This window comes from Toxotes jaculatrix, chromosome 21 (assembly GCF_017976425.1).
Source record: "Toxotes jaculatrix isolate fToxJac2 chromosome 21, fToxJac2.pri, whole genome shotgun sequence".
NCBI lineage: Eukaryota > Metazoa > Chordata > Actinopteri > Toxotidae > Toxotes > Toxotes jaculatrix.
Genome location: NC_054414.1, coordinates 86,386 through 114,244, shown reverse-complemented (window position 1 = coordinate 114,244; position 27,859 = coordinate 86,386). Strand labels below are relative to the sequence as shown.

The following is a 27,859-nucleotide window of genomic DNA, read 5'->3' as shown; positions in this document are numbered from 1 at the left end:
GCTGCAGGACGTGGACGAAGAAGAGGAAGAAGAAGAAGAAGTAAAGCAGCAATAACAACAGGAGTTAGCATGGCTGCTGACAGTGACGTGAGTTTCTTTCATTTATGTGTTTTGCCAAATAATTCGGTGCAGGAGGGCAGCGTAGTTGTATTAGCTCTAATCTCATAACAGCAGAACTGAATTTATGTTGACCCTGAGCCTGTGTCTGTCTCCTGCAGCCCGAGTCAGAGGTGTTTGAGATCACCGATTTCACCACAGCGTCAGAGTGGGAAAGGTAGGCGAGCTTATCATCACTCTCTAGCCTACTACACACTATGTTCAAATTATTATTACGAATTAGCATTACGGCTGCCATCATGAGACACGCACATACACACAAAGTAAACTTATCTTGCCATTTATGGTAAATTTCTGGTCATTACAAACGTCACATTATTCACATTAAGTCGTCACTTTATTCTGTGTAATCACATAAAACCAGTTAAAACACGTTCGCTATTGTCAGAACAAATGACAGAGCTGTTATAACAAGAAACGTGTAGTGTTGCAGCTATTTTAGGTGGCTGAGGTCTGGCCCCGGGAGTAAGTGGGGTATAAAAAATTGTACTGTGATGTGGAGGAAAAAGTACAATATTTCCTTTTGTGGAGTAGAAGTATAAAGTACTATAAAAAAGGAAATACTCAAGTAAAGTACCTCAAAAGTGTGCAGTAGCAGTCTTAAGGTGATTGATATGGATAAACAGTGGGAATGATGGGATACTTAAATACACATTCAGTTAACAGCTTCCCTCTCATAGATAAATACCAATGCCCGGTATCCCCTGTCTGTCAGCGATGTAGACTTGCTTATCCCTCCAGAGCACACATTGTACTTCTCTGAGGCTATATAGGCTAATTTATGTTTCAGCATATGTAGCAAACTCGATGAAATATCGAGTACTTATTACCAACCCCTGCTTGGACTGGAAACACTGCTTGTATTGTTTTGTTTTCCACAGGTATGATTTTTACATAAAGATTTGAATCTGGACACAATCTTATTTGTAATATCTATAAGTAGTTCTGCATCATTCATCTAACTGCAGTCGCAGTGTCAGCCTGGCTCGACCATGACAACCTACTCTGGGAATTTCCCTTGAGGATGAATAAAGTATCTATCTATCTATCTATCTACTCTCTGCTCATTCTCTCCACACCCATAATAGAGAGATGACCAATCTGTCTGTGTTTAGATAGATAGATAACTTTATTAATCCCAGAGGGAAATTAGTTAGGCAGTGAATCGTTTGCGCTACATGGTCACATGACTGTCTGGCGTAGAGAGCAGTTAGAAATGGATGCATGTGACCACGCTGACACTGATGTGCAGCAACACAGCAAATATGTATCAGCACCTTAAATGGTACCAATATAAGTATGATGAATGAATGACAGTGAAAGCCAAGCCGAGTAAAGAGGTGAAAGAAAACCAGCCTGAGACAAAGAAAACAAAGCACTATTACAAATGTGTCTGAGTGTTATGCCATATGATAAGACCGCAAAGAGATGTAAAAGAGACACACTCTTTGAAAAGATACATTCTCTCAGAATCCTTTAAATTCTATTTGGCAAACTCCAAGCAGGCTGTCACGTGCCTTTTGCTCAAAGTGGCTTCTGTCTATCCACTGTATCTTCCTAGTGTTGGATGGCCAACACTAGGAGTCCTGCTGGTCCCAAACTTCTTCCATTTCACAATTATTGAAGACGCTGTGCTCCTGAGAGCACTCAGAGCTTTAGAAATGTTCCAGTCAAGTCCATTAGCCACAGTGGACTCCTCCTTCCTCCCTGATGTCTGTCTGGTTACCTAAATATGTCACCTATGAAAAACCTCTTTCTGCCTTGGTTGGTGTAAATGTGTTTGAGAAGTGATAGGTGAGGAGAGTACCTCAAAAACAGAGGATGAACATGTCACTAATTGAATCTGAAGATTCACCTATCATCAGTTACTGTAGCATTATAGCTGTCCACTGTACTGAAAATATTAAACATTCAGGTGTTTGAAGGGTGATGATGGTTGGCTGCAATATTTTGCATGAGATTTAGACAAAGATTGTTGTACTGTTGTGAGAAAATGAACCTCATATTTGAGACATTGAATTCAAATGTATAAGAACAATTAAAGTCAGATGATTCAGTGATGCTTTGGTACATTGGATTTTCATGAATTTGCGCCATATATATTTTTTTTTAAGTTAAAAAAAAAATGGCAAACCAAGTCTAAAATTTTATTCCAGATTCAACAGATAGTTAATCTACGGACAGTTTGTTTCTCATTTAGTAGAATGGGACATTGGTATGCCTCACATTTCTCAGTTATGTTCTAAAACGGTGTTGAATTGGAGTGAAACACGCTGGTACAGAGGATTCTTGCCCACAAGAGCATGAGGTGTCGGTTTACAGTGTAATAAAAATGACAGTGGCAAATCTTCACATTTGAGAAGCTAGAACCAGAGAATGTTTTTTTTTTGGCTTGATAAATGGCTTAAATGAGTAATTGATTATTTAAAATTCTGGTTCATTTTCTGACAGTCTGTTAAAGGGTTTCATGTCCATGTAGCTCCTGTCCAGTGTCCATCCTTAACAGAAGTCAGTTATCAGTATATGCCATGATAAGACACTGTAGATGTCCAACCAATCTCAGTCTCATTTTATCCTCTTAAAGGTTTGTGTCCAGAGTGGAGGAAGTGCTAAACGACTGGAAGCTGATTGGGAACTCTACTGGAAGGCTGTCCGTGGAGAAGGTATTCTGCTAAATTAAGCCTGAAGTATATAGCTGAATAACACCAGTGAGCTGTGAGCTGTGTGCTGCACTGTCATGATGTTACTTAATTGAACACAGGGTGAATACACCAGTGGCACCTGGAAGGAGAAATCTCAGGATATCAATTTTGCTGACTTTAAGTTCTTCTTAACTCACTACTCCCTGAAAGAAGAAAGTGACAAGGATGATGGGAAGGACAAGCTTGAGGAAGGTAATGGCCATGACTGAATGCACCATAATATTTAGATGTTTTAGCATTTGCATTGTAACTAAATGAATTTAGAGTGCACACAGAGAGCTGAATTCATCTCTCCAGCAATTAGTATTTGACACAATTCTTGTTTGCTTCTTCTCTGTCCAGATGCCTTCCCTTTGGCAATGAAGGACCTTTTGTGTATGAACAATGATTTCCCCCCACGAGCCCACTGCCTGGTCAGATGGTGAGTTCAGACCTTCATTACAGGTTTTATGTAAAGAGAAACCAGGTTACTCAGGCCCTGTTCAAACTTGGCATTAACATGCAGGTGATCCGTACAGGTGTGGGTGCGTCGAGACGCATTGAGGATGCATTTGAGATCCAATCACTCAGACTGTTTTCAGAGATGGTCTGGGCCGCATGTGGCCACATTCTTTTAGGAGTGTGAAAGAAATTGTGTCCTGGGTCACACGGAAAGACCGCCTACTCCACTGACACCCTCTCTAGCAGATATATACGTACTCATTTGTAAACAATAAAGGTTGTGCAACTCATGTAAACTGGCTTTGTCCATGAATTTGAGATTTATTATGAGTGCATCAAACAGCTTGGACAATTTATGTTGCCAGGAACATGTCAAGTAATAGACCTAGTCTATTTTCTTTTGATTGGGGAAGTGCACAGCTGTCTCCCGCTTAAAAACAACAAAGTAGTTGGTCTTTGCAAATGGAAATGATGATCAAGGGCCACTTATGGAGATGCATTTTAGTGGCAAGTGTGAACAGACGGACTTAGAGCTGTTCACTTGTGATGGGATCACCAGAGAAAAATATGATGCTGATGTGTGTGTTCTACTGTAATTGTGTCTGTGGTCACAGGTATGGTATTCGAGAGTTTGTGGTCATCAGCCCTGGAGCCAACTGCGAGGCCGTTATTAGTGAGTCCAAATGCAACCTGCTCCTCAGCTCCATCTCCATTTCTCTGGCCAGCAGTGGCTGGTGAGTCCCTTTCATTCAAGACAGTGGATAGTTTTCCCATATCACTCTTATTTCAGAAATATTACGACATAAACATCATGACGTTATGACAAAATCCAATATATTTAGAATTTTGTCAACCAGCTCTTAGGTTGGGAAGATTTAAATTCAACACAGTAGCTACAAAAATTATACTATTGAGCAGTCTTGGACTGCAGACTGGTCTGGTCCTTTGGCAGAAATCACATTGTCATGAATTTTAAGAGTTTAAATGTGATTTTTTGCATCATTTTCTAAGTCCAGAATCAACATGCACATTCTCTACGATTCACTTGGTGCCCTGTGTAGCTTCAGAGCAGTGACCTGATTGGGAGAACCTGCAGGTAGATAGGAGCAGTATCCAAGAGATAGAGCCAATATGCTGAAGTTTTTATTGTAATTCTTTTTTCTCTTTGTTTACCTGCATTCAGCCAGGTGCCCATGTTCGTTCAGATCCAGCAGAAGTGGAGACGGATCTATGCTGGAGAGTGCCAAGGGCCAGGTGTGCGCACTGACTTTGAGATGGTCCACCTCCGCAAGGTGCCAAGTCAGTACAACCACCTGTCCGGACTGCTCGACATCTTCAAGTCTAAGATAGTAAGTCCTATGGAGCAAGACACTAGAAAAAATGATTTAGCGGAACAAGTTGTCAACCTGTCTCTTCTCTTTAATGACTATCCTTTTTGAAAAGTCATTAAATTACATTTTAAAAAGTTTGTTTGTTTTAAAAAGTACATTTTCCCTTGTTTTTACTGGTGCCTTGTTGTAAGTAACGCATTGGCGGTAATGCACCTGAAAGCTGTTTGCCAACTGCCATTAAACAATAAAAGAAGAAAAACACGTTACTACCTGGCGTTGTGGGATTGGATGCTACTGTACAAACATGAGAAACAGGCAAAGCCAAACACTACTATAGCCGTCAAACATTTGTGGAACTCTTTAAAATTTTAAAGAGTAAAATACTAAAAAACAAAACAAAACAATAAAAATGAGGTGCAGTGCAATCTCTGCCAGGTAAAGCTGACACATCATGAGTCTACCACAGCTATGCAGCCTTGCAAATTTTGTGACAGATGTTGAAATGTCCATCCCTACTATCAAGGGTCTTAAAAATATCCAGGTTAAGCTGATCAATGTGGGCCAGAAGTGCAAAGTGGCAGGTCTTGGCAGGTCTCAATCTCTGATTGAGTCTGTTTGTCCATTGTAGTTTATCTCCTGGAACAATTTGGTCAAAAATTGAGAAACAGGCGCACAGAGTAATGTGTCCTCTTCAACAAAACCTTCTTTTGCCAAGCACAAATAGTACAGACAGCTGAATGCAGAGAGCATGCTGACCACACAACAGCTTATTTTTGTCTGTTTTTTTTTTCCCTCCTCAGGGTTGTTCTCTGTCCCCTCTACCTCCAGTCAACATTGCGATCCGTTTTACCTACATTCTCCAGGACTGGCAGCAGCATTCATGGCCACAGCAGCCTCCAGGTATGCACCTACAGAACAGAGGATGAGGTGCGCACATGCTATCAAAGAATCTCATTGATTGCATACTGTTCACAGTGAGGCTATCATGGTATCAAACTACTATACAAGTACAATAATACAATGTTGTGGCTAGAAATATAATAGTAGGTGTGGGCCTGACTAGGACCGTCACAGTGGGTGACTCGAAATATTTACCAGCTTGAACACAGGTGCAAAGTACAATCTTGCTTTTGGGGGCGCTATGGAGCCCTCTGGCCAGTTTGACCTGTGCCAATTTTGGTGAGTTTTCGAGCTTCCCAGGCTCCTCAAAAATCTATATCAGGACCCTCATAGTCTCTAAAAAAAGGTTCCTGGAGGGGACTGTTCCAGCCTTGGCACTATTTGGTGATCAGGCCCAAGTAATAATAATAATAATAACAATAACAATAATAATAATAATCCCTCGGATTACAATAGAGCCTTCACCACTTAGTGATCTAGCCCTAATAAGACAATAGGGTTCTGCCTCTTCAGGGCTTGAGCCCTAATTGTATTAAATGGACAGGATTTCCACAGACATTACATTTTATTGAGAGTGACCTGATGTGTACTGTATTATGGTGTACTGCTGTAACATACTGCTGGTAACAAGACCTCCACCATTGCAAGTCCTTTCATTTTCAGGCTGCACACAGCACAGTATTCCCTCCTTCATAAGCTGTTTGATTTGTGTCACAGTTCTTTCAGATGCTTCACGGCTGAAATACTCAATAGATTTACTGTGCAGTGCAGATTATTTTTTTCTTTGTGTGTTTTTATTTTATTTTTGTATTTTTATTTATTTCTTTATGTCTTCTTGCTTTTTGGCAGACTTTGACACAATCCTTGGAGGTGAGGTGGGAGGGGTGGAGTTCGGGAAGCTTCCTTTTGGAGCCTGTGAGGAGCCAATCAGGTAGATTTTTCCCAGCTGGGTTGTGGCATGTGGATAGATTTGGTTTCTTTATGCTTTTGTTTACCTTTTGATGTGTTCACATAATAAACAAATCACCAACCAAAAAAAAGCAGACCAACATACTGTTACACAAGAAATCTTTCTCTTTGCAAAACAAAATAATTTATTTTGTTTTTTGGCTGCTCTAGTGAACTTCATCTTGCAGCCACTTGGCCTCACCTGACAGAAGGCATAGTTGTGGATAATGAAGTCTACAGGTAATAGTGTCCTGGATTCTCTGTCTGGACTGTGTCAAACTCCCACTGCAACAACATGCTGTTTTCATGCTGTTCTTGGAGAATGTTTTTTTCTTTCTGTTCTACCAGTCAGAATGCCATGGTCTTTGGTGTGCTAGCTCTATTGGTTTGACAGTAAAAAAAAAATTAACAGTGAACAAAACAATGAATGTTGCTTTGAGCTTATTTTTAACTGAATAAAATGAATGCCATTTGTGATTTTAGTTGGACAGTTTTATCTTAGGTGCTTTATTAATCTTGACAGAAATGTGAACCAGAAACAGGTGATGTGATTTAACCAAATGTGCTGTGTTTGTGTGACCCGGCAGCGACCTCGACCCTCTCCAAGCTCCTCACTGGACGGTCCGAGTCAGGACGGCCGAAAACCCTCAGTGTTTACTGGGTAAGATGAATCCCTTGGTGCCCAGGAGGCATCTTCAAACTCCATTTCTGCACCTATGAAAAGTGAAAAAATAAGGCAATGAGATTTTTCACCTGTTTCCAATACAAATTATTTTCTTTCAAGAATTCTCTTAAACGCAAGTCTTCCTCTGTTGAAGCAACTGCAGCGATGTGCCACTCCCTGTCTCTGAGCAAGAGTAAGAGTAAAAGACTTTCCAAAAAGGTTGGAAAAAAATTGTAAAAGAAATTCACTAGTATTGGTAACTGGCTGGTATGTAAATAACTACAGTAATTTAATAAAAAAAATAAAGAATAATGATAATATAATTTTGTACTAAAATGACTGTAAATTTGAAGATCTAACTCTGAAGACTGCAGAAGCCTCATATTAGCTTTATTTTGAAAGCCCATAATGTCCTCTATAGGCAGGAGGAATGATGACAGCAAGCAAAACACTGTCAGATTGCCCCATTAAGCTTAGCAGTTAATACCTCTAAGTCACTTGGGTCTTTTCCAGAGCAACATCAGCCAGTTCTAAAATAGACTTTTTGATTTTTATTAGGGCTGGTGAAAAAAATCGATTATTGATTAATCGTGATTATATTATGGACGATTATGAGTCGATTATTACATTTCCAAAGATTGATTTTTTTTTTTTGGTAATACACAGCAGTGACTCTCCAGTTACTGGCTGTCATTCAGCATTTAACCGCAAGGTGGAGCTGTTGACTAACAGTCATAACAAAACACCCTGTAACTATGCTAGCGAGACGAGAGGCGTATGATATGGACGAAGAAAAAGCATTAACCGACATTCAGCTAATCCATCCAGCTCCATCTGGGCTAAAAGCGAGCATGTGGATGCATTTTGGTTTTCATGGCAGGAGTTCGAACCCCAGTCTGGGCTCTTCTGTGCGGAGTTTGCATGTTCTCCCTATGCATTCTCCCTGTGCCTGCTTGGATTTTCTCCGGGCACTCCGGCTTCCTCCCACAATCCCAAAAACAAACACATTAGAAACTTTATATTCCATTGGTAATCGAATTGAGACCTAAATAATCATAATTGAGTTGAATCAGGAATTTGGACTAATTAACCACCCCTAGTTTTTATGAAAACTGCCGCTGCAGGGTGGACTATAGCCTCAGTTCATGAGTTCTGAGACCTTTTCGTGTGGCGTTTGCCTGTTCTTCCCATGCCTGTGTGGATTTTCCATGCACAGGTTTCTCCCAGTCCAAAGACATGCAGGTTAACTGGTGACTCTAAATTTCCTGTAGGTGTGAATGTGAAGTTGTATGTCTTGTGCATCTGTGGTAGCATTGCTTTTTGCAAGACAAAATCAGTCATTTCCAGTTTAATCAGCATATAAGATCTCAGAAGGATTTTTAGCCATTCTCTTCTTCCCATGCAGGTGACTTGCTGACAGAGTTCTTTAAGCTCTGCTGTAGGAAGGAGTCTACTGAAGAGATTCTGGGAAGACGATTGGCTGAAGATGAGGGTAAAGGTCAGGTTATTGGCTGTACTGTTAAACACTGGAGCGGATGGCATAGTTTCTCACTGTAACGTCATGAAGTGCACCGTATTGTAAAACACGGAGACTGCTTTCTCTTTTACTGGTGTTTGTGAAGTGTTTGTATAGAACCTCCTGTTCCTCATCTCCTCAAATTTAATGCTGCTGTTCCCTCAGAGATCCAATATACAAATACAGAATTTATGCAGTATAAATATTAGATAGTAATTGCTTAATTGATTGCGATTGTAAATAATTGCTGTTTTTCCACCCTCAGAAAATAGTGACATCAGCTCCGCTTTATCCAAGCTGACCGAGCCAGCCGCAACGGTCCCCATCTCCAAACTGTCTGTCTCCAATATGATGCACAGCGCCCGGAAGCACATCCGACGCCACCGACGCATCGACGAGTCACCACTGAACACCGACATACTCAATTCTGTCCTTCTGGTAAGGGTTATTCGTGTTTTATATGGGTATTATTATGACATAATCACAACACTACAGAAACTACAGATGAATAAACATTCTTTGCTAACAGAAAAAAAAGGTGCCTGTAAAATAAGTGAGAAAACTAACTGAAATTCCAGAGTACAAGAAAGTACAGATTCAGTTTGACACTAGTGAATCTTATGTTTTCCTCTGTCGCTAAACAGTGAGGATATAAACAAGTACAGGTAAGTATATTTCAGCAAACTTCATGATAGACAGTTGGACATTTGGATTGGATTTGTGGCATTTGTAAATTGACTTTATTGGTAATAAATTGGTTTTTAGGTAGCAAAATGAAATAGCAGAGCCCCACTGAGCATAGGCAGCAGTCACCACTCTTGCTTGAGAGCAGGTCCTGCAAGCGGTGGAGATTTCTGCCTATAAAAGTAATGGGGAGAGCACTGAGACCTGCACTGATCACCACCCTATGTCAGATTCTGCCACTATGACAGCAGCAAGCCCTGCCTATGTGTATTAGAGCCCAACCTGTCCTGACCAAATCAGACCCCAGCCAATAGAATCAAGTCCCGTAGCCGTATCAGATCTCACCCTGTGAACAAATCAGACCACACTTGTGACAGCAGCAAGCCGGTCTGAGAGCAAGCAGTCACAACAGTACCTTTAACAATACAGCTCCAGAAGCTGATGAACCTGCAGAGAGCGACAGCAAAAGAGAAGAGAGACGAGAAAGTACAAAACTACGGGAAAGGGAAGAATCCGAGTTAGTAAAATGTATTAATGGGATATGAATGAGAACGGACGGAGAGCGTAACAAATTGAGGAGTAGAACTTGGTGCATCATGGGAAGGAGTGCGGCAGTCTATACTACTACTATAGTACCATAAATGGGATGGTTCAAGGCAAAGCCTGAGCCAGCCCTAACAACAAGATTTATCAAAAAGGAAAGTGCATGTGCTGACTTTGAAACCAATTTTCTCCTGGGACAATAAGGACAGACTCCTTTATGCCAAGTGTCAGTTAAACACAAAGGCTGGGTTCGGCCGGGTTAGACAAACATTTGATATGAATGATGGGTAAGAGATTTGGACATTGATGGGCTGGGTTACATGTAAATGTGTAATTGAATTGCACCTTTATATTTAGTGTTTATTTATTTTTCATATTTGTCTGTCTCAGTATCTCTTCCCAGACGCAGCTGTGGAGAAGTCATCAGAGAACAGCAAGAGTAAAACTGCACAGGCAAACTCCTGCGGGAAAGCTGACCAAGATAAAAGCTCTGACTATGTAAGTTTGCCTTTTTCCCACTGATGGTTTAAGCGAAATTTCAACCAAGTGATATCTGAGGTTTCAGTCAAGTCAGGGTTTCTAGAATCTAGGTTGTAACATGCACTTTCAAACAGAACTATTAGAAACTGCAAATGCAGGAAAATAGCATTTCACACAATACAACAATACAGTTGATTCCTGTTCTGAATGTAACTTTCCCGTACACTAATATGTTGTTATGCATTGCTCTCCCTGCTTTCTGTCTGCGTGTCCAGAACCTTTTCCTCCATTTAAAGTCGGCACCCAGCGACAGTCTGACCTACCGGCTGGCACTGTGTGTGTGTCTGGTGAACTACAACCACGGTGGGCTGCGGGCTGTCGCCCATCTCTGGCAGGAGTTTGTCCTAGAGTTGCGCTACCGCTGGGAAAACAACTACCTCATTTATGGGTGAGTGCAACACACACCTCTTGGGTTAAGGGAGGCATTGCACCTTATATTTGTTTGAACATTTTGAGATCTGCAACTAAAAGAACATATTCACAACCACCTTGTACCTTGTCCTACATTTTGGGGATTATTTTTGCAAGCCTGTGTACTAGTTAAAGCAGTTCAAGAATTGTTCAGTCACATTCACATCTTCACCTTCTGCTTTCTGATCTGCAGACTGGCCGGTGGAGCTCCTGATCTTCGTTGTTGTCTTTTGCATCAGAAGCTCCAGGTAGACATTTATGTCAAGTGCACACAGTATGTTTGAGCCATGAAGACAAATCAAATGATTTGAGAATTCACAGGACAAATGAATCAGCGGGTACGGCTCCTATTGATGGGGCGACATGAGGCCAGGAGAGAATACAAGCGTAGTTAAGACCAGAGTTTACTTTTTCAGCCACTGATTTTATGGAGTTGTTAACGATGTATTTTATGTATTCATAATGTCAGAGAAATGAAGCAGGCAGAGCCCAGTGGCAGCTCTAGACCAGGCGTCACCCTATGCAAGATTTCAAACTCCCATCAGTGGGTCCATGATATGCACAGTTACTTCAGAATATATCAGTTAGGGTTACATTTAATTAGTTGAAAAACAGGTTTCATATCAGGTTTGTCATGTCAGGGGATATTTACATTGCACAATCATGTTCAGTGTGGCCACTCACACACACTGAGGTTGTTAATTATCTCACTGTACAAACTTGAATCTGTGTGGAACAAAAGGTACCAAAGCACAGGAAGCCAATGAATCATTCGATCCAGTTGTGTAGAAGGAGTTTTAAGTTTTCATGACAACTGAAGTGATGAATAAATGAATGTCCTTCAAAGCATTTTACGGAAGTTGATGTAATTTAAGGTTAATAAGTTAATTTCATGGAAGTTAAATGAGAATCCCAATTTAACTCCCTTTTGTGGGTGGTATTTATTTACTTATTTATTTTTCTGAGACATTGTTTTACACTTTCAGACATTACAATTTGCGATCTCATAAATGTAACTGATGGAACAATGTATCAGTGGTGCAGAGACGAGGGTCTCTTCCATTCCCAAGACTTCAGTTACGAAATAAGTTTTAAGTTAAGTAAATTTTAATATCCATCCATAATATACGTGATGCAGTCTGTGGGAGAACTAAGTGCACTATTTATTCATAACATGAAACTTTTCAGCTTATGGCTGTTTTTATCAGTGGCACTGTTCCCGCTTGCGCTTTCAATAATGGTCGTGTCTTGTCTGAATGAAGCCCTATGAACATTGTCTGAATGACTACAAGCCTTCATTTTAACAGATGAAGACAACTATGTTCAGTATTCGATGACTGAAAAGTGCTTACCTTCTTGCTTAGATGCTGAACTGCTGCATCGAGAGGAAGAAGGCCAGAGACGACGCTCGCAAGGCCCTGGATGGAAGCAGAGAGAGGGAGCAGAGGGTGTCTGGTGGTGGCCAGAACAGCTGTCCCGCACCAGAGTCAACCACCTCGACAAGGGAGGTGTCTCCGGGGAAGTCCTGGGACTCTTGGAGTGATAGTGAGGACGAGTTCTTTGAGTGCCTGAGTGACCAGGGGGAGGTGGAAGCTCCACACACTGAGGGAGAAAAGGATGGCGGTAAAAGCAAAGCAGAGGGCAGGCTGCACCCCAATAACAACATGACTCTGCTCAACTCTGCAGAGCCTCTCTATGTTCCTGTCACACAGGTCAGGATCTTTCTGTGTCTGTCTCTGTCACACATATTCACATACGTTTGTGATCTCTCGTACAGTAGCACCAATTATTTCAGTATTGTACATTATATAATGGAGATGGTGATAAAGAAGTAAGAGGGCCTGTTTGTTTTAGGAATAGTTTTTCACTTTCTATCACTGGAGTAAAATTAACCTTAGTTATTGTCTCACCTTGTTCTGTAGTTTTTAATAGATAGATAGATCGATTCAATTCAATTCAATTCAATTCAATTTTATTTATATAGCGCCTTCCACAATCAAAATTGTCTCAAAGCGCTTTACAAAGACCCAGAGCCTGACCCCAGAGCAAGCACTTAAGGCGACAGTGGCAAGGAAAACTCCCTTTTAACAGGAAGAAACCTTGAGCAGAACCTGGCTCAGATGGGGGACCCTCCTGCCGATGGCCGGGCTGGGTGAAAGGAGGAAAAGGAGGAAGATAGGACAGCTAGGAATGGAGGAGAGGGGGAGAAAGACATGCAGCATAATACAGACAATGTGGGTCAGTATTTACATTACAGTTAGTGAACAGTTATTGGATAATGTGTGCTCAGCAGATTAGAATTATGAAACAGAGCACGGAGGCAAAAAGCTGCCATGACTGGTAATTATTTACATTACAGTTTGCAAAGAATATTAATCAAATATTTATCTGTAGCAGAACGGAACATTAAACATGTTAGAAATAGATCATTGTAAACAATAAACAGCAGCAGGTGGGTGGAGCCAGGACCATAGGACATGCAGCTCCGGAGCCAGAGGTACCTGCAGTAAGGTACAGAGAAAGAGAGACCAGAGAGAAACAAACACAGGACTACGGGACAGAGAGGACACAGAGTTAATGACATGTAATAAAGGCTAATAAATTTGAGAGTGGGTCTGAGGAGAGAAAGAAAAAGAAGAAGAAGTGCGCAGTAAATCATGGGATGTCCCCCAGCAGCCTAGGCCTATAGCAGCATAACTAGGGGATGATTCAGTTGCCTGAGCCAGCCCTACTAAGGGCTATATCCTTAACTGTAACAGTGTCTATAGAGATAATTGTGACTAACTATAAGTTTAATAAATAACTAGGACTGTAACTACAACTAATTATAAGCTTTATCAAACAAGAAGGTTTTAAGCTTCGTTTTAAAATTAGAGAGGGTGTCTGCTTCCCGAACCCAAACTGGCAGTTGGTTCCATAGGAGAGGGGCCTGATAGCTAAAGGCTCGGCCTCCCATTCTACTTTTAGAGATTTTGGGAACCATAAGCAAACCTGCATTCTGGGAACGAAGCAATCTGTTAGGATGATATGGTACTATCAGCTCTTTGAGATATGAAGGAGCCTGGCCATTGAGGGCCTTATATGTAAGGAGAAGGATTTTAAAATCAATTCTGGATTTTACAGGAAGCCAATGAAGAGAAGTTAGTACAGGAGTAATGTGATCTCTCTTGCTAATTCCAGTCAGTACTCTCGCTGCAGCATTTTGGATCAGCTGGATGCTTTTTAGATAGTTAACTGGACATCCTGATAATAGGGAATTACAGTAGTCCAGCCTAGAAGTAACAAAAGCATGGACTAATTTTTCAGCATCACTCTGCGACAGAATGTTCCTAATCTTACTGATATTGCGCAGGTGAAAGAAGGCGGTCCTAGAGACTTGTTTTATATGTGAGTTAAAGGACAGATCCTGATCAAAAATAACTCCAAGGTTCCTCACAGTCGTACTGGAGGCTAAATTAATGCCATCCAGAGTAACTATATGATTAGATAAACTGTTTCTGAGGTGTTTGGGACCAAACAAAATAACCTCAGTTTTGTCTGAATTCAGAAGAAGAAAGTTACAGGTCATCCAGGCCTTTATGTCTTTAAGACATGCCTGAAGTATGGTTAACTGATCTGTTTCGTCTGGTTTCATAGATAAATATAGCTGGGTATCATCCGCATAGCAATGGAAATTTATTCCATGCTTCCTGATAATATTGCCTAGGGGAAGCATGTATAAGGTGAACAGTATCGGTCCAAGCACAGAACCCTGTGGAACTCCATGACTTACTCTGGTATATATGGAGGGATCATCATTAACATGGACAAACTGGTATCTATCTGATAGATATGATTTAAACCAGCCTAGTGCTGTTCCTTTAATCCCAATAACATGTTCCAATCTATCCAATAGGATATTATGATCAATGGTGTCAAATGCAGCACTAAGATCTAGCAGGACAAGTATAGAGACGAGTCCATTATCTGATGCTATAAGAAGGTCGTTGGTAACTTTCACCAGTGCTGTCTCTGTGCTATGATGAACTCTAAATCCTGACTGGAAAACTTCAAACAAACCGTTCCTATGTAGATGGTCGCACAACTGAGTTGCAACAGCCTTTTCAAGAATTTTAGAATTAAAGGGGAGATTGGATATAGGTCTATAGTTTGCCAAAATGTCAGAGTCCAGAGAAGGCTTTTTAAGTAAAGGTTTGATAACTGCAACCTTAAAAGCCTGTGGGACATATCCTGTAACCAACGAGAGATTTATCTGATCTAATATGTGAGTGCCAATCAAAGGCAACACATCTTTAAGAAGTCTGGTCGGGATAGGATCCAAAAGACATGTTGATGATTTAGATTTAGAAACTATTGAAGTCAATTCAGCTAGATCTATGGGAGAGAAACAGTCTAACGACAAATCAGGACTGGCAGACATTTCTAAAGATGCTGTTCTAGACATACCTACATCATTAACAGTTGTAGGCAGGATGAGATGGATTCTGTCTCTAATGTCTACTATTTTGTTGCTAAAGAAGCTCATAAAGTCATTACTAGTGAGAGCTAGAGGGATGGATGGTACAACAGAGCTATGGCTCTTTGTCAGCCTGGCTACAGTGCTGAAAAGAAACCTAGGGTTGTTCTTGTTTTCCTCTATTAATGATGAGTAATAGGCAGTTCTTGCCTTACGAAGGGCTTTTTAATACGTTATAAAGCTGTCTTTCCAGGCTAGGCGGAATTCCTCTAAATTAGTGGATAACCATTTCCTTTCCAGCTTTCGTGATATCTGCTTTAAAGTACGTATTTGTGAATTGTACCATGGAGCTAGCTTCCTCTGATTACTGACCTTCTTTTTCAAAGGGGCAACAGAGTCAAGGGTTGAACGCAATGAAGCAGCAGTATTATCAACTAGATAGTCTATATCTGCTGGAGTAACGTTTAGGCCATTGCCCTCTGTAAAACTGGCACATGGCAGCGGAGATAATAAAGATGGAATAGCTTCCTTATATTTGACAACAGCATTATCAGACAGAAATCTACAGTAGTTAATTTTTTTCTCAGATGCTGTGCAGTTCATTATTGTAAATTCAAATGTTACTAAAGAATGATCAGATAAAACAGGGTTCTGAGGGAATACTGTCAAATATTCAGCTTCTATGCCATAGGTTAGTACAAGATCAAGGGTGTGATTAAAACAGTGAGTTGGTTTGTTAACATTTTGTAAAAAGCCAATTGAGTCTAGTACTGAATAGAAGGCAGTCTTAAGGCTGTCATTGTGGGTATCGACATGAATATTAAAGTCGCCCACTATAATTACTCTATCCGTACTAAGCACTAAATCAGATAAAAATTCAGTGAATTCAGACAAAAACTCTGAGTAAGCAGCAGGTGGACGATACACCACAGCAAATAGTACTGGTTTTTCTGTCTTCCAATTTGGATGTGAGAGGCTGAGGATAAGGCTTTCAAATGTACTATATTTCGGCTTAGGTCTAGGATTAATTAATAAACTTGAGTGGTAGATTGCTGCCACTCCCCCTCCTCGGCCTGTGCCTCGAGGAATGTGATAATTAATATGACTAGCAGGGGTTGACTCATTTAGACTGACATACTCTTCCTCCTGCAGCCAGGTTTCAGTCAGACAGAATAAATCAATCTGCTGATCCATTATCAAATCATTCACTAACAGAGATTTAGACAAGAGAGATCTAATGTTTAATAGCCCACATCTGATTGTGGTGTTTTTAGGTTCAGATGCTTTTGTAGTATAAATTTTTTTGAGGTTTTTATGAGTAACACCTCTTGCATTTTTTAGATATTCGATAGATAGATAACTTTCAATAAAATTCAATTCAGTGCTGAGTCAGTTGTTGGCTGGTGCCAACAACTGACTCAGCCTTTTTCATGAGTTTATTTAGTCTGTTTGCATCCTTTGCTCTAAAATTCCTGCTCCCCAACACACCATCGCAAAGAAGATGGCACTGGCCACTACCGACTGGTAGAACATGTGGAGCATTTTGTTGCTGGCTACTATCTACTGGCTTTCAGCAATCTCAGACAAATCAAGTGGGTATCTTCCAAAGTTGCAGTCTTTTTTGTTTTTTGTTTTTTAGACAAAATGTCCTCTTTGTATTAGGATCTCTCTGCTGTGGCTCGCCAACGAAGCATTGTCTGTGGAAGTGCAAAGAATTTTGCTTAATAAGTGTGTAATGCCGGAGGATTCCCACTTCATTTGTCTATCCCAGTTCTTCTGCAGCCAGTATGGACAAGAAGAAGAATTACACCAACCAGTACCTTTTCAGAGTTCATATGAACATGTCTGTATTGTGTGTTGGATTTTCAGGATCCTGCTCCCATGACGGAGGATCTCTTAGAGGAGCAGTCAGAAGTACTGGCCAAACTGGGCACATCAGCTGAAGGTACCCACCTCCGTGCCCGGATGCAGAGTGCCTGTTTGCTTTCTGACATGGAGTCCTTTAAGGTGAGGCCGGCAAACACATACTCGCCACACATACATTTTACTGTCTGCCTGAGTTTCCTGAGCACTCAAATTTTTTTTACAGTAGTATTTGCAAGGTTAGAGTTTCAATTCCCTGCTCCTCTTGTCCTCCTGTAGAAGTGGAGGGACAAGTGTCTGCGAAATGAATCAAAATGTGGGACCCTGTCTAAATACTATGGGACCAGTTGTTACAGATATCAAAATAAAGCGTGCATTAAAGTATTTCAGATGAATAAAACTGAATACAAACTAGAAGAAAACAATTTTCCTGTTCCTCCACAGGCAGCTAATCCAGGCTGTGTTCTGGAGGACTTTGTGCGCTGGTATTCACCAAGGGATTACGTAGAGGACGAGGTGGTCGACGAGAAGGGTAACAAGGTGGTGAAAGGCAAGCTCAGTGCAAGGATGATGATCCCAGGCAACATGTGGGTGGAGGCCTGGGAAACAGCCAGGGTTATACCGGCACGCCGCCAGAAAAGACTTTTTGACGACACGAAGGAGGCGGAGAAGGTAATTTTCTGTAGAGGTGGACAATACACCTGCAACTGACATCTCAAGTCACTGACTAAGTTTATCCACCCAGCTTACCCTGGATGTATCTTGTTCAAGTATCTTGCTGAGAGCCTGTGCAGACATGACATGTGGGAAAGCAGCTAGAAGTAAACAGAAGGTAGATGTGTGGAGGAAACTAAACCTGGGTTTTGACTGTCCTTTTAGGTTCTGCACTACTTGGCAGTGCAGAAACCTGCAGACCTGGCCCGCCATCTCCTGCCATGTATAGTACATGCTGCTATACTGAAGCTGAAGGAAGAAGGTGAGTCAGAAGTTAGAAATCATAGGAGAAAAAAAAGATGTTCCTTTCTATTTCAGATCGTCTCACAATCACCATGATTACGCAGTTTCGTCTGTCTGTGAACAGGAAGCTTTTAGAAGCTGTTTCAGCACAGCTTTTCATGGTGAAGATGCTTCAAAATGTCAGTGAATATAAACAGACATTCCCATGGCTCCTAAAATTCTAAAGACTTGAATGAATGCATGAATGCAATGAATTTGCATTTGTCAATGCAAATGACAAAGTTAAAACAATGTGACAGTGCCACCTGTGGCAATGAACCTACAGAGAATTATCACCAGAATTTGTTTCTCCCTCAGCGTTACGGAGCTTTATAGTGAGTTTCAGATCATTGTTTAGCTTTCCACTGTGTAACGTTACTGCTCTGTCACATGGCTCTAGGGACGACAGTGACAGTGTCTGCTGTTGTAGCCCATCTCCCTCAAGGTTGGACAGGGTGTGCACCCTGACTCACCAGTTAGTGAGATTTGTTATGTTGTTGAGAGATCTTTCTTTGAATAATTGTTGTTTAGAATACTAGTCTTCCTATTGTTTCATAAAACTACTGAGTTTGAGCAGCATTATAAACAACATTTAACTCAAACCATACTTAAATGAATTCACAGACTGAGATTTGTGAAGGTCTCCCATCAACACGAGAAATGTAAATGTCCACAGTTTGTGCTCTGAAATGGCTGAGATGAAATGACCAGTGTTTATTTTGAGCTTATTGATGGTTAATTAGTTTGCAGTGATGAGAATTTTAATAACTATGCAAATGATCAACTTAAGATGCAATTTAAAGTACATTTATTACAACAAAAATAAACATTTCAGTTGCCTTTTCAGTTGATATAGTGAACTTTTTACCAAACAGTTGCTTATGTCTATATTTAGCAGTTTTAGGAGTTATGTTTCTTGGCAGTTAGGAGCAGTTTAGGAGTTATGTTTCTTGGCAGTGGTTAAATCTAAGCCAAAAAATTCCCTCTCCCTTTCCATTTTTCTCTGTTTCTGGTCTCTACCAATTCCTGAGTGAAATATTTGGCTCCTCAGCTGCTAAACGCTCTGCTGTGTTCACCAGCTGGTATGAGTAGGTAGTGTATTTTGGATTTCTAGAGCTTTTCAACGGAAAACCTGCTGTGTCTGAAATTGATACTATGAGAGTGATGAGAATGAAGCACAACTGTTTAACAGTGTCAGACAGCTAAACGAGCTGAAACCGTTGAAACTACCATAAGTGAAGCATAGGGGGAGCTGCAGATTCAAGTGAAAATTCTCTATAGGTTCATTGCTACGAGCGAGCCCTCTTTCACATTGTCATGTTATTTGTTTTGATGCATTGTTATTATAAAAATGTTCATAAAAGCTTGTTTAAATTGTAAGAAGAACCCCAGTATACTTATGAGGTTAGGTTTTGTGTTAGACTAAAAAGTAAACTTAGGGTAAACTTAGGGCTACTGTAATGTTTATGAAAGTGTTTAGGAAATATTACACAGGTATGTCAGTAGTTAGTATATTAAAAAAAAAATCTACACGTGCGGCGTACAAATGCAGCCCCTGCATGTAAAAATTCAAAGATAACCTCAAGATGTTCCAAGTCCAATTTATTGCTCTGTCAAGAAGTAGAAGTATAATCCAAGTAATAATAAATAAAAGTAATCTAAAGCTATAATGTCCCGAAGTGTGCAAAAAAATGTATAGCTGCATATCACAAGTTCATTTTTATTATTAATTTAATTCCCAAAGTTGATCTCTAGTACATGAATTAAACATGGATTTAGAGAATTCTTCTTTCTTTGTAGCTTGAACATGGTGTACTAACAGTGTACTTAGACATAATTGTTTTTTGCTTTTGTTTGCTTTGGTTTTGTTCCGTTATGAATCAGTTGTTTGCCTCGTGACATGAGACAAAATTCAAAGAAATCTGCCAGTCTGATCCAGTGTAATTTAATAAAGGTGAAGGAAATGTGGAAAATGTATGACTTTAATTCGGGGAAAGGAATAGTGTATGTGGGGCAGCAGGACTGGGAATTATATAGTAATTAATTATCTTACGTAGTATAGTATATTTTGTTGAAACAATATTTTAGGGTAGGTTATAACACATGGGGGGCTCATTGTAGATTCTCCCAACTTTAATCACTCACCTGCTCTTCTCTCCTGTCTCCTCTTGACCAACTCTCTCTAACAGAGTCAGTAGAAGACATTCCATCTGTTAAAAAAAGCATCCAGCAGGCTACAGCTCAAGCCAGCAAGCTGCTGCACCCTCACAACCACGACTACAAGAAGTTAGAGGTCAGTGACAGGCTGGGCTGGAAATGAACTCCAGACCCCAGAAGACCAAGCTGCTTGCGACTATTACGATGAGACACCTGACAAGTCTCTCACCTTGTGTTCAGTCAATCTGCAACCAGTACTGTGTGCATAGTCAAAGCATAAGCCATGTGTTAGCTTTAATACTAAGAGTAGCACTTTTTTCTCTCAAAAGGACTTGCAATGGTTATTGTGATAATACAGTTCATCACCTGCTGAGCCAAAATTTTGCCCAATAACTAGTCCCCAAAGCAGGCAGAGAGCACTGGAAACAAAAGCAGAACTCATGACAGTGGCTACACGTTTACAGTAGTCACAGGTCATCAAGTTTCTGCAGTGGAAACAAGGCTCAAAAGAAAAGTAAATGGATTGCATTTATATTGCACTTTTCTAGCCTTATTGACCACTCAAAGTGCTTTACACTACAAGTCACATTCATACAGCACTTTACTAACACACACTCATCCCCTGATGATACATCGGGGTAAATTTGGATTTCAGTAAGGCAGGGCAAGGTATTGAAGGAGCGTGTGTGCCACTATCTGCCTGTGAAAATGAACAGATCAAAGCTGTCTAATCATAAAGATCATGAAGTCAAACAGTGTTCAAACACTATTCAATCATCACCATGAGAGCCCCTAGGAGAGGCTGGAGGAAGTGGGGCATTTTTTTGAGTGGTCCAAAAAAATAAAATAATCCTTACACATACGGATTTTTCTGGACTTGTTAATATGGTGGAGTTGAAGCACACGTCAGGTGAACTTGCTCCACTTCCTGTGTATGTGTGTCCTATCTCTGCCTGTAGGATTTCATTAACCAGTTGACGGCCATGGAAACAGTCGTCACCCGGGCTCGCTCGCTCAAGGCCAAGTTTGCCATTAGCGAGGGTGAGAAAGGAGAGGACGCAGGCGAACTAGAGAAGTAAGTGACAATAAAACAGTGATAGTTTTATTGAGCAGCACTACGTTAAAGGAACTAAGCACTGGTATGTAGTTTGGTAGAAAAGTCTGTTCATTTGTTTGAGGAAGGATGATCTGAGTCAACGAATTCTCCCTTTAAAAACACATACATCAACATTAGGTCTTAAGTGGAGGAGGAGGCAGAGCCTGGGTTGGTGGAGGGAACTGCATGGATCTGCATGAAAATGATTGTATGTTACTAGCCAGTTAAGCTGCACAGCTTTAAACGAAACACCCGATGCCAGTCAGCTAATGCAATAACTATAATTCTCTGTCTGTAAGCTGAATCAGTCCATTGAAAACAGGGTGCTGTTCTCACCACATAGCTGCCCCAGTGCCACTGGAGACTTTTAGTGCAGTCAGTAAAATGTCATCATATTAAAATGAATCATATCTGATGTTTGATGTCTCTAGGTTTGTGAGCTCCTTGCTGGAAGAACCAGAAGTTGTAGTGATCGGAGCTGGCCAGGGGCCGGCTGGCAGCATCATCCACAGGCTGTTTATCAACGCTCAGAGGGTAAATAGCCTCACTCTCTCTCTCCTGCTCCCTATGATACCGCTCACCAGGAGTAGTTATCTCATGATATAGTTGTAGTAGCTTAGTGGATCTTACCATGAGAAAAGACCAGGTGTTGTATTTGACTATATGTTTTTCAAATAGGCAAGTTTCCTTTTAAGCTTGGAAATATAAGCAAAATTTGACACTAGTGATACATATATGTTGCTTCAGCTGATCTCAGCTTCATGGCTGAGATCTTTCTGTCAGCCAGTGTTTTGGTGGCATCCCACCCCTGACACACCAGAAGGCCTCTTTTTTTGCGGAGCACCGTGCTGCTGCGTGCGTCTGGTTTCCTGCAGCCAACTTGAAGTACAAACCCATTTCCAATTTTTGTCACTGTCAGCTTGATTTTATAAAACTTCTAGAACAGCTTCATTCAAATTTAAGCCTGCACATTGTTTCCATTTTAGCATCTCAGCTTAGAGGAACTGATGTGTAGTTACAACCTTGTATTATGTTGCACATAGCCACTCTCCATTTTCACATGCCCCATGATGCTGTGGAGCCCTCTAAGCTTTACTGATGCTCAGCATCAGTGTCCAAGTTCAAGTTAAATGCATAAATATATATAGAATTAACAATAAGTATGAGATCCTGAAAACAGATTCTAACATTCTATTTATCCCGTTTTTGCTTTTCGCTTGTGGAAATGCTGACACAAACGAGTATGGAGCAAACTGACAAAAGTCTTAATTCAAGGTCCAGTGATTATCTTTTCTCTTTTTACTGAGGTTTCAAGCACATCTTGTGTGCTTCCTCAGCAGAATCCACTTTCAGATTACAGCTTCCAAGGTCAAGAATGAATTTGAATGAGCACAGTGTCACCATTTTATATGTTGACTTTAGAGCCAGAACCATTTGCATTTACGTTATTGATTGCTTGGAGAATTTGGGATGCTTTTGCTTTGGGAACAAAGTTGTCTATTTATTCTGATTATTGATTTCATTTCATTCTGATTCTTGGTAAATTTTTTATAGACTAAATATATTGGAGGCCAAACCCTCCTTTACAGTCATAACACAGAAAACAGAGGGGAAACAAGTCCTCCCTGAGTTGTGATATTGTGATAACAGCTGGCAGCTTATTGAACTGAGCTGCTCACTAGAATTACAGTATATGTGCTTTTTGTTTTTTTGTTGTACATTTCCTCCACTGTACTGTCTTTTTTGTTGTCTCTCCCCCCTGCTGCTCGTGTCAAGCTGGCTGACTTCACCAGTGACGAGGTAACCACAAGCAATGAGACATTTCCTCCCAGCTACCAGTTATACCCCGTCCCTGCACAGTTCCTCAGTGACATTCCAACAATGAACACACATAGATAAGAACACACAGATAGACTTGGATAAATGGGCTCCAGGAGTCTGTGTGCCCTACAAGGAACCATTTGTATTAATTTATTAAAGACTAATTCACTTCTTGTACTAATTTATGTCTCCTATTTTGGGTTAGTGACGCATCTCATGTGCACTCTTCATATTTACTTTGCTGTGATTGTGTGTTCCTGTCTCACAGTCAGTGTCAGTCTAATGTCTAATGTGATCTCTGCAGTCTATGGTCTGTTTTCAGTTTTAGTTAGTTACTTATTCCTGTTATTTATAATAGCTATAGTTACCTTCAGTAATCAATATTTTAACATGAACAATGGAGCAGATGACTGTGATTCAAAAGATGACGAGGCCCCAGAGAATTATCACAGACTTTGCTCCTCTGCTTAGCTTTGTGGAGCATTTTAGCCTCTTTTACCTTATTGTTTTGTCTTTAATCCCCTTTCATCAAGCTCATTTTCAGCAACAGCACGCAGCTGCTTTCAGTGAAGAAGCCTTGTGCTGAATTCTGCTGTAAGCAAAAGTTAGCAACTAGATGAAAAAGAAAGTGTGAAATCTAAAGAAAGAAATATTTTTAGTTAGGAGTTACTGGAGACAAACAGAGCTGAAAGAAGAGAGAAAGCAAACACGGCTCTAAATGAATGCTAATGTTGCTCTAATGTGTCTACTGGATGTGTAAAGACAATGAAAACATGTTTGCTGCAACAACTTCATGAGGTTAGAATATGGCAGGGCTGTGTTCCACAGCTTATTCTGTGCCACCCTAATGTTAAAACAAAGAAATCACTCTAAAGACATACCTGTTCGCAAGACAACATAGAAAATATACAAGCATTAAATAAGTTTTGTACTGGACTCAGAGTTTTGGACCATACTTTTTATAGCATATAAACATACATACAGTACTTGCTAAAGTACTGTCTATAAAGATATAGACAGTATAAAACACATAGTTACTCATACAACCAATCCTTTAATCCTCCATGAGTCTATCACCTCCAGTTCATTTGCAAACACACAACACATTCTCCTCCAAAGCAAGTGATTCCATAGGTCATTCTTAACCACACACAAATCTCTCTCTAACATATCTTAACAGAAGTGTCTGTGTTGTATCTTCATTTCCTCTCATATTTCTCTGATGCTTTGAAAGCAGAATATTTTTGGTGACATGGAGGTTTGCACTAAATATTGTACCTGTGGTCATCATTTTAGTCTTATTGCCCCTGTTTTGCATGTAGACAAGTTTGATTCCCCTGTAGCTCTAGCTTAGCTGCTCAGTGTCTTGGCACTCCTCATGAACACATCCATTCCACAATAAATATACATGATGCACATAGAACCAAATTGCTCAAAGTCATTACATGTTTTCCCTCCCTTCACTGTCCTATACAGTCCTCTTTCCTCTCTCTTTCCTCCTGTGGAGGAGCCTGGACAGGGGGAAGGGTTTGTTCCTTAGTTACAGTAGAATTCAGTGAGAGTTTGAAGTAGCCACTGAGTGTTTTACTTGCTCTAATCATTTTTTTTCTTTGTGTTTGTGCATGTAAACATCATATCCAGGTTACAGGAACTTGGTTAAAATCTGTGTTTTATTGCACATTGGGTTTTACTTTCATAGTTGTGACCTGTGAGCTGTGGTCATGAGAATCCACTGATGGCCAGAGCTATGAAGACTAAACTCATGTCGTAATAAACCACAGTTTCCTACTTGCTGCTCAAATGGTTCTGTAGCTGGGTTAATGTCATGCTACAGAATCCAGGTTTCTGATCACTGTCTGCAAAGTGGCATCTTTGTCTTGTACATGAAAGAAACAGCAGGTTGATAAGTTTAAGTTAAAGTTTATTACTTTTTCAGCTGTGACCCCCTGGGGAGCTTGGGTGGTTCGGTGACTTGCTCAGGGGCACCTCAGCTATGGTTGCAGAGGGTGTGGGGGGGGTGCGTCTCCTTCACCACCACCCATATCCACCACACTCTTTACTGCGTCACGGCTACTCCCCGAAACAACATATCAAGGATTCACACATCACATAAGTTGTTTTTCAAGCCTTCACAGGTCCTACATTTTTTGACTCAGTATTAAATGAACAATTGGAAAACCTACCTGAGTCTGATATGCATAAATTAATGTACAAAAGAGGGTTAGGGTTAGAAAAGAGACGCAATCCCATGTGACCCAAAGGCCTGTCAGACCTGATCTGAATAAACCTGAAGATGATTAGAGTCAGGGGCAGCACAGTGTGTCAGACTGTCACCTCACAACAGAAAGGTTCTAGGTCTGAACCTGCCAGTCGACTGTGGCTCTTGCATGTTCTCCCCATACCAGCGTGGGTCTTCTCTGTGTGCTCTAGTTCAACTCCCCCAGTCCAGAGTCATGCAGGTTAGGTAAAGTTGCAGCTCAAACCTGTAGTGAATGTGAGTATCACTAGTCGTCTGTCTTCTATGCATCTGCTACAATCCCCTCAGGTAGTAGACATATTGACTCTGGGCCAGAATAGACTGAAAACAGTTTGTCAAAGCCTGAGTCCTGAATCTAGTCCTTAAAACCAGCAGCCAAGGGGGGCCCATGAAAATCTCTATGTGACACCAGTAATGTGAAAGGTACTTGTTTGTGTAGAATTACTGGTGAAGGCTAAACTGCAGCACCGAGTTTTCTCCACAGCTGTTACGAGAAACCAGGTTGGAGTTGAAGACAAGCACACATCAGGCAGTAATGAGAAACCTGGATAAAGCTCTTATCGCGTATACAGAAGAATACTGTAAATACACACATGAATCAGTTGCCTGTGAACGCTGAATTCCAAATATGACCAAAAATAAGATGTCACAGTACAGCACATCTAGTGTGCATGTAAGTCCGCTTTTCTGCTTCCTGGAAGGATCACTTTAGGAAATCAACGTTATGTAAACCCTGTACCGTGGTGGAATGGACTAGTATAATTAAGCAGCATGGTGCACCAGTTAGACTCTTACACTATGGGGTTTCATTGTAATATTTTTTGTTTATTGATTTGAAGATATTTAAACATTTTTCACCAAGGCCCCAAAAAGAAGTCAAAGTTCACAAATGTTAAACGTCTGAAAACAGCTGTATAAAAACAAATTGGCAAAAAAAGATCTAAATGAATAATAATAAGAGGATGAAGAGGTTTATTTGCATCCTTTCCAAGAGTGAGCTGTTGGGATAGATAGAAAGCGAAGCAAGTTGCACACAAAACAATGTTGTTTCACAGACACAAAACATTTCACATATATACATTGGTAATCCCTAGTAGAACATATATCAATTGAAGTAAATGATCAGAAAATTGGTGCATAGCTGGTGCATCAGGCTGCAGTTTTTCAAACCACACAGAACCTCTTCATCATCTCTAGTCCACCTTTTTAACTTCCCTTTCTGTCCACCCTCAGGCCGCCCTCCTGTCGCCACTGGACGAAGACTCGCGGCACGACAGGAAGTCGACTGGTGGAAGCAACAAAGTGCCCGACTTCCCTTCTCCGGCAGGCCGGGAGATTCTCTTGCGTACTTGTGTACCTCGGCCGGCGCCTTACTCCAAAGCCCTGCCTCAGCGGCTCTTCTGTGTGTTGATGAGGGAGGAGTTCAGGCTGGCAGGGGCCTTCTCTTCAGACACTTCCTTCTTCTAGGATTAAATACCTGTACCCAGTGTTTCATCTGAAACCAAGTTCCATTTTGCTTATTACAATTTTACAGTGTGGAACGCCACCCTGTGTCAGATCAGACACAGGGTGGCATATTTAAAGGATTCGTTTGTCACTCAATTTGTGGACAGAAATGCTTGTTCAAAACTAGCAGGTGTTTTTATTCAGGCATGACAAACATGAGATGGCTACATATCTACAGCCAGGACACTAATTAGCTTTGCTATCATTTGGTCACTTCATTTAAAAAATAAATAAATAAAAATACGCTAAAAACTCAACACTCAGGTAACAGGCCAACTTATATCCTATGTAGTGCATGCTGCTTAAATGTCACTATATACAGCTGCAAATATCAAGCATTTTTATGTGGAGGGGTTTAAATGAAAGTAGATGAATGGGAAGCTTAAAACTGAGGTTAAAAGATGGAGGTGCTGAAATTTGGAGGGATGATCATGTTCTTAGCCTCACCCCCAGTCATGTCAGCCACATGGTTTCCTTCTTCTGGTGCCCTTGATAGAAACTTCATTGTAATCTCCCTTTGACTGACATCACAACACACACTTTTCATCCTTGTGTTAAGGTGAACAGTGTAAGTTCACTGATGATTCCTGAAACAAGAGAGCATGTTGCTCATGAAAGCTCGCTGATCATACACAAGTGCAATCATACATCTTGCTCTGAAGTACAGTTACATAATATTGCAGCAGATGTGCAGTGTGATCACATTCATTTCAGAAGGAAAACTGTTGCCATGTTAACCTGTGGCAAATGGTTTGCGTTAGACTGATGTAACAGGTGATGGGAGTCATCTGTGTACAGTACATGTTGGATGTTGGTCCAAATTGTAAAATAAACTGTTCTCCTGTCTCAGTCAGAGCTTCTGTCTTGGTATCTCTGCATTAGCAAACACTGTTGACACTTGAGTAGGTGA

At 40.7% G+C, this 27,859-nt stretch overlaps 1 protein-coding gene across 3 annotated transcripts; it reads left to right on the top strand.

Moving 5' to 3' along the window:
* Nucleotides 1-27,798, top strand: rab3gap1 (RAB3 GTPase activating protein subunit 1). 3 transcript variants are annotated; one of them, XM_041067013.1, is made up of 25 exons: nucleotides 1-87; nucleotides 219-274; nucleotides 2,702-2,780; nucleotides 2,879-3,011; nucleotides 3,162-3,240; nucleotides 3,875-3,994; nucleotides 4,444-4,609; nucleotides 5,392-5,491; nucleotides 6,341-6,422; nucleotides 6,611-6,679; nucleotides 7,027-7,100; nucleotides 8,509-8,595; nucleotides 8,885-9,057; nucleotides 10,237-10,344; nucleotides 10,602-10,774; nucleotides 10,991-11,045; nucleotides 12,162-12,509; nucleotides 17,123-17,260; nucleotides 17,561-17,788; nucleotides 17,996-18,092; nucleotides 20,302-20,405; nucleotides 21,229-21,344; nucleotides 21,797-21,899; nucleotides 23,142-23,165; nucleotides 26,677-27,798. In XM_041067013.1, the coding sequence occupies exons 1-25, from the start codon at nucleotides 70-72 to the stop codon at nucleotides 26,908-26,910; spliced, it is 2,964 nt and encodes a 987-aa protein (XP_040922947.1). In that variant the 5' UTR covers nucleotides 1-69; the 3' UTR covers nucleotides 26,911-27,798. The 3 variants fall into 3 exon arrangements, with proteins under 3 accessions (XP_040922947.1, XP_040922946.1, XP_040922948.1); XM_041067012.1 differs by having other exon boundaries at nucleotides 8,509-8,601; XM_041067014.1 differs by lacking the exon at nucleotides 23,142-23,165 and having other exon boundaries at nucleotides 8,509-8,601.
* The last annotated feature ends 61 nt before the right edge of the window (nucleotides 27,799-27,859 follow it).

Excerpts from the sequence above, each read along its gene's own strand:
- rab3gap1 (XM_041067012.1), top strand. Across the intron at positions 3,995-4,443 it reads TCTCTGGCCAGCAGTGGCTG|CCAGGTGCCCATGTTCGTTC; the intron begins GTGAGTCCCTTT and ends ACCTGCATTCAG. Across the intron at positions 7,101-8,508 it reads AAACCCTCAGTGTTTACTGG|GTGACTTGCTGACAGAGTTC; the intron begins GTAAGATGAATC and ends CTTCCCATGCAG.